Source organism: Meriones unguiculatus, chromosome X (genome assembly GCF_030254825.1).
Source record: "Meriones unguiculatus strain TT.TT164.6M chromosome X, Bangor_MerUng_6.1, whole genome shotgun sequence".
NCBI lineage: Eukaryota > Metazoa > Chordata > Mammalia > Rodentia > Muridae > Meriones > Meriones unguiculatus.
This window is the reverse complement of record NC_083369.1, coordinates 57,371,402-57,378,526: the sequence shown is the minus strand read 5'-3', so window position 1 is coordinate 57,378,526 and position 7,125 is coordinate 57,371,402. Positions and strand designations below refer to the sequence as shown.

The window sequence follows — 7,125 nt, the reverse complement described above, 5'->3', positions numbered from 1 at the left end:
AGTGATGGGTCTTTATTTCTTATCTATACAAGAGTTGTTGCAAGCAGGCTGGAATCAGCATCCTATATAAACAGCTTTATTTCAGTAATTCTGCTTTCTATATACCACTTTCTCAAAGGCTTCACTGTCAGCAGGGCATTGAAAATTCAGAACATGAAGATGAAGGAGGTATTTCATAGTGGAGCCATAGAATGTATTTTTGCCAACATCCCCCCTCCTCCAAGGTTCAGGCACCATTCTGGAAGAAGGCGTGAGAAGATTGTAAGAGTCAGAAGTTGGAAAAGACCAGAGTAAAATAAATGTCTTCTAGACATGACATGAACTGTGTTCCCTCCATAAGATCAAAGAAGTCAATATTCTAGTATGAAGCAAGGAAGAAGTTCATGGACCCCCAGTCCTAACTGAAGAGCTACAAACAGTTGATGATTTCTGGGGGTGGGGGTGCTGTTTTCCATAAGAGTGTGGGTGCTGGTAGGTCAACCATGTTCCAGTGGATGACCTTTACTCCCTGGAGACTATAGATAGGCAGCACAAATAGGTTATTAATTTTAAAAAGAGCATGCAGATTTGGGGGGAAAGGAGGTAGGGTAGATTTTGGAGGAATTAAGGTTAGGAATGGGGTGAATACGATAAAATGCATTATGTGAAATTCTCAAAGAATTTATAAAGTATTTTTAAATTAAAAAAGAATAAAAGCACTTGGGGAGACAAAGCCTTATGAATCTCTATGAGTCTGAGGCAAGCATAGTAGACACACTCTACATAGTGAGTCCAGGGCAGCCAGTGCTATACAAGGAATCCTTGTCTCAAAAATCCCCTCCCCCCCAAAAAAAAAAAAACGCAGAAAAAAGAAAAAGAAAATATGAAAGAAGCAAGGAAGGAAAGAAAAAGAACAAAAAGGTCATTTAAAATTATTTTTTGTATTCTTTGATATTTTCATTAGCTTACCATGTGTCCAAATATTATATGCTGTGAATGAGTGTATCTTTTTAAAAATATTGTACACTAATTAATTCTACAAAAATAGTGCAGAATGATGTTGTTGTTCATTGAGAGAGGATCTGATGTAGTTCTAGCTAGCCTTGAACTTCTGCTCCTCTTGAATCCATCTCCAAAGTGCTGAGATTATAGGGCAAATAGTAGGTTTCCATTTGATAGTTTTAATATATACATGTGAAGTACTTTGATTATATTCAATCCATTACCCCTTGATAGTATCATTTTTTATAAGAAATATATTCCAACTTAACAGCTCATATTTCCAACATTAACTATATCATGTAGGAAAATGAATATAGTAGCTCTCAGATATTTGTTAAATGGAAAGATAAATGAAGTAAATGTATATAAAGGGTAATGCTGTCAATTTGGCTAGATTTAAAATCATCTAGGAGAGAGAGAAGCACACTTCTGGGTGGATCTGTGAAAGTGTTTCAGGGCATGATTAAATGAGGGGAAAGATCAAGAAATGTAGGCACACCATCTCATGAGCTGAAAGCTGGGAAGAATAAAAGAAATAAAAGAAGAAGGCAAGGAGGGCACCAGCAATTTTCCTCTTTATGCTTCCTGTTTCACCATATGAATCATTCTCTTCTGCCATACTGTCCTGGGTGTGGTAGACTGGAACCTCTGAGACTGTGAGCCACAATGAATCTTCCCTCCTTTAAGTTGTTTTTATCATACAGGGGAAAAGTTGCCAAGGCTAAATTCAAACATATTTCTACACTATGACAGCAAAGTGTGAACAGTTATTGTTCTAATTCTAGGGTGGTAGTAAAACTTGTGAGCCTTTACACTTTTCTGGTATTACATGAGGTTCCTTTACTTTCTTGCAAAGCAACTGGAGATCATACTCAGGGCTCTTAAATAAGATTTGTTACCTTTCCAAAGGTATAGTGGGCAGAAAATTGTTTAGGGGGGGCTTTCTACTGATTAATTTCTAGAATATTTTCTAAGTTTTATTCTTCAATATTTTAAATAGTCACTTACGTGCACTGACAGAATAAAGGTATAAAGACACAGGTCCCCAGTTTTTAAATGATATGGATTTCCATGAGATGACAGTTTCACACTCATTTCTTTTCTCCTAAGTGTTTCAATCTTCAAAAGGCCTTATTGTTGTCAGTTTTACAAATGATAGCTATACAGCCTGAACACTCAGTCTGTTTACTGAAGGCAGGGAGGTCACCTTCTTGTTGGTAGGGCAAGGGCAAGTGCTTATAGCTACAAAAGTCGTCCATTTGTGCATTTAATAAATTCATAGCAAATCTATGCTGGATAGGCTATTGGTTTCCCCCTTATTACATTAGTATTCACTTAGCAACTGCCTTTCTTTTCTTTTCTCATCTATTCCCACTTGGTTTGACATTTGTTCTATCAGCCATTTGGTTTGACATATGTTCTACCCAGGGTAGAATTACTACTTGAAATAAAAGGATAGTTATCAAATACAATTGAACACCAGAGGCTATCATCTAACTCCAGCTCAATTGACAATGTTCATGGTCCCTTAGAGCTTACTGAGTGTGAAGTGCAAAGATTACTAAGTCTATCACCGGTACATAACATCATATTAACTTTTCAAATAGCCAGCTGAAAGTATTAAAAAATGTGTTGCATGACTGAATCAGGTTCTAGAAATTTAATGAACATATGCATATCTGTGTAATTGGGTCAAAGGATCTGAGAAGATTTTGAATGTAGGGGCACATTTACTATCTGACTTCAAATTAATTATGCTCTCTGAATTCCCAGTAAATTTCCCCAGAAATTTACAGAGAGCCAGGTTTGGGTACTGTCCTAGCTTGTTACTGAAAAGTACCAAGTGACACTGTGAAATACCTTTTTATAGGTTACAAGTATGGGTAGCCAATTTGGTTACTTCTAAAATCCAAATCCTCCAATTACAGCACACTCTGGCTACTGAAATTGTTTTACCACGTTTATGTTTGGTCCTAGTTAAACCACTTAATCTTTTGTTTGTGAAATTTTATGACAGCAGAGAAAATAATTTCTACTTCTGTGACCACAATTGTTATTTAAGGATATAAGCCCTTAGAAAGGATAAAGAAAGTTAGCATTTTAGGTTACAAATATGTAATCTTTTTTTAAAGCTATGTAAATTAAGATCACAGTATGGGTGATCCTCCACAGTGGACATTTCTACTTTGTGATGTTATAGGTGGCTGGTTTTTATAAATGTAAAAAGATAAAAGTACTAAAGGTAAGGATTGAAGCACGGGCATTTATGTGTTCTCCTACTTATAGTAGTTAGTTCAAGTTGGTCTAACAAAATAACTGTAGACTAGGTAGTCTAGACAATTGAAGTGTAAAGACTCACAGGCTAGATGTTGTAAGTCCAGGCCAAGATCCAGCAGGGTCAGCTGCTGAACATGTTCATTCTCAGGTGTATGAGAATGAACTCAGCAACCTTACAAGATCTCCTCTCTCTCTCTCTTTCTATCTCTGTTTCTCTCTTTGTGTTTCTCTCTCTCTCTCTCTCTCTCCCTCTCTCTCTTTTCCTTTCCTTCTCTCTCTTTCCCTTTCCCTCTCTCCCTCTCTCTCTCACTTGCTCTGATGTGCCTCCTCTTTCCACTCCCTCTTTCTTATACGGCTTCATTCTTTTTTTATTACTTTATTTTTTTATTTTTTTTATCAGTTACATTTTATTAACTCTGTATCCCAGCCGTGTCCCGATCCCTCATTCCCTCCCAGTCCCTCCCTCCCTCCCTCATCTCCACCGTGCCCCTTTCCAAGTCCACTGATAGGGGGGACCTCCTCCCCATTCATCTGATCCTGTTTTATCAGGTATCTTCAGGACTGGCTGCAAAGCCCTCCTCTGTGGCCTAACAGGACTGCTCCTCCCTTCGGGGGTGGGGAGACCAAAGAGCCAGTCATTGAGTTCCTGTTAGAAATAGTCCCTGTTCCCCTCACTTTGGGAAACCAATTGGTTACTGAGCTACCACAGGCTACATCTGAGTGGAGGTTCTAGGTTATATCCATACATGGTCCTTGGTTGAATGTCAGTCTCAGAAAAGACCCTGTGCCCAGATAAGATATGATAAACATAATGAAATCTATACACCTAAAAACGATAATCAATTGAGTGGACATGGGGTGAGATGATCAATCCTCGTTTAGAAAGACAGATGGGATGTGCATTGAACGTATGACAGGAGTCTACTGAGCACATCTGAAAGACTCTAACTAGCACTGTTTTCAAAGCAAAGACTCATGACCAAACCTTTGGCAGAGTACAGGGAATCATAAGAAAGAAGGGGAGTTAGTCTGATGGGGAAAGGATAGGAGCTCCACAAGGACCAAATATATCTGGGCACAGGGTCTTTTCGGCTTCATTCTTAAAACCTTATTTAACTTAGATTGCCCTTATGAGAATGGCTCCCAAAGGAACTAAATGAGCCAAGCACCAGGAGCTAAAATATGCATCATATGAAATAGGAGAGACACATTTAAGTCAACAGCACTTATGTTCACTAAGAGGAACAAAATTCTTGGTTCATAAGACAGTAAACTCTACTCAGTGCAAGGACCAGAACAGAGATTAAATAAGTCATCAGCAGATGTTAACTTTTCACTGTGGACTCTGTGGTATTTTTTTTATCAGGTTTCTCCTGCTCCCTCCCATCTAACTCCAGGTTTGAGTTTTCTCTTAAGCTCAAAAACATTTTTAAGGAAGCAAAGTGATCTTTAACTGTCCTATACCAATACGGATCATTTGAGGTCTTATGCTTCCATTCCTTCATTCAAAAATAAGGGCATTAGTTCATATTACTGCCTTGAATTTTACACATGCATAATCTGTTTAAGAGGTTTCCCTCCATCCATTTTCAATAAAAAAGTTCCCTTGTGAAACTTCATCTCTCAGAATATCGAGACTATATCGTAGGGAGTTTATGCTTGTGCTTAATTTAATGTTACCTTAGAAATGAAAACAAAAGTGAGGGATTGAAAAAGCATGCAACCTCACAGAGAAGCTAAAGCAATTGAAGGCCCCACTGTAGGTGAAAAGCAAAAAGCCACATGCACCAAGGCCAACAATGACAAGGCAACTGACAATGGAATTTCCACACCAATGAGCAGCTTGAAGAACAAATTTAATGATCATTGGCAAATACTGACCATTCAGCCAAGGTAGTAGTAATAGTAAGAATCCATCAGTAACTGCCTAAAATCTCTACAATCACATCGATTTACAGAAACAAGTCTGAAGTCAAGACTGCCAGGCAATGTTAAAACTTCTATTGAAAGGAGATCCTCATTTTATGATCTTTTATTGTATGCTATCTCTTGCTGGATAAATAGTAATAAAAAGAAACATAAAAATATCATTAAGAAAGAATTTTTCTAATATATCTAGTTTCTTCTGAAGTTCTTTGCTACCAGACAGCGTGGTGGAGCTCAATAGTAGAGTACTTGCCCAGCATGAACTAAGGGCTGGGGTTTGAAACCCAGCACCATTAAAAAGAACTCTGTGCTAGGTCTTTAAAAGGTTATCATACACACTTTAAATTCAGAATACTAAGTCAGGTACCACCCACAAATCTTCACAAAGTGATATGTGAGTACACATCAACCATTTTAATATCCATTAGAATTTGAATCAGCTTTGGGTTTTACATTCCATGAGGTAGATTTATGCTGCTGTCATATTTAGACTAAATGGTAAATGAAATATTTCCTTCAAGTGTATCTATCACAATTCAATAAGGAAATGATACTTTCAAACAATTTTGTCTAGTTTTGGGACTCTCAAATAATTTTGTTGCAACAAAAAGCATAGCACAGCATTGGTGAATTATTTTTGGAGATTCTGCAGCAAGATGCAACTCTGAGGAGTACCACTGATCCCCTGAGTCTAGGAGCATAAAGCGTATTAAAGATCTGAACTTATTCCATTTTATTTGCATTAGGGAGAAAAGATCAGAAGTGCAGCATCTGCATTGTTCATTAGGGAGACAAGATCACAGACTCAAACACCACGTGATTAAAAGTGTGCATAAGGTTTTTCTCTAATGATAAGTCAAATATTCCAAGATTTTTTTAATGTGATTTTTGTAATTTTCAACAATAAAACAGTTTTTATTTCCTTACAATACTGGTGTCTGTTATGCAGGAACCTCTTACATATACCTAAAAACAAAATCCTTCATCAGGCATTTTAAAGTGTTAAGTAAAATAGAACAGTAATTATTATTTACATTATGAAAAAATTAATAGAATATAGGTTTGTTGACTGACTATATCAACTTTCACTACTGTTCCTGTCAACTAGAAACCTCCATAATTTACTTTCTTTTGACTGAAGAGTATTTTTTTCTTCCGTCTTAATTTTCTTCAACTTTGTTCTGTCAAATATTTCCACTTCTGACAAGTCTGGTTTATCAGTCATCTTGACTAAAAGAAAGACCGAAAAAAATTTTAAGTTAGCCACTAGAATTATGATCAGATTAATAATAGCATTTAAAAAATTCCTTTACTATCAATGCATATTTTTCATGCTGTTTTTCAACATATCTTGGAAAGTCATGTTTTGTGACAGTATTGCAAAGCATTAGCTCATTTCTGGTGGCAGAAAATAACAGCAGATGAAGATGCTTTAGAAAACAAGATTGTAAAAGAGCCTGACTTTTAAAATCCCAGCAAACAAAGGTAAAATAGCAGATAGGGAGAGAAGAAAAAAAAAACGGGCTAGATTTGACTAGGGATGGGTTTTTAAGAGAAGACAGGACTATTTGAGCATTTTCACCTTCTAGTCAGTTACTTTTAGGATACTTGGGAAAGGTGGTGAGAAAACAAAAAGTGCCACACAATGCTGTACTAATTTCTATTTGAATGACCAAAGTCAGTATATTAGAATGCTGCAGTAAGAGTGTGAGAGATCTAACCGAGTCATTACAAACGACAAGTCTCATAATAAAAGAAGCTAATTAGGCTAAGACCTTTGCAAAACTTTAGCATTTTTTAATTGGATAACTTGATTTGTTGCTATTTAACTTCTTGAGTTATTAATATATACTGGATATTAGCCCTCTGTCAGATAAAGGATTGGTGAAGATCTTGTCCTAGTCTGCAGTCTGGCATTTTGTTCTCATGACAGTGTCCCAG

At 36.7% G+C, this 7,125-nt stretch overlaps 1 protein-coding gene across 1 annotated transcript; it reads right to left on the bottom strand.

Moving 5' to 3' along the window:
• Positions 1-5,108: 5,108 nt before the first annotated feature.
• On the bottom strand, positions 5,109-6,409 carry LOC110543154 (thymosin beta-15A-like). The gene has a single exon (XM_060374970.1). The coding sequence runs from the start codon at positions 6,407-6,409 to the stop codon at positions 6,263-6,265; it is 147 nt and encodes a 48-aa protein (XP_060230953.1). The 3' UTR covers positions 5,109-6,262.
• Positions 6,410-7,125: the final 716 nt, after the last annotated feature.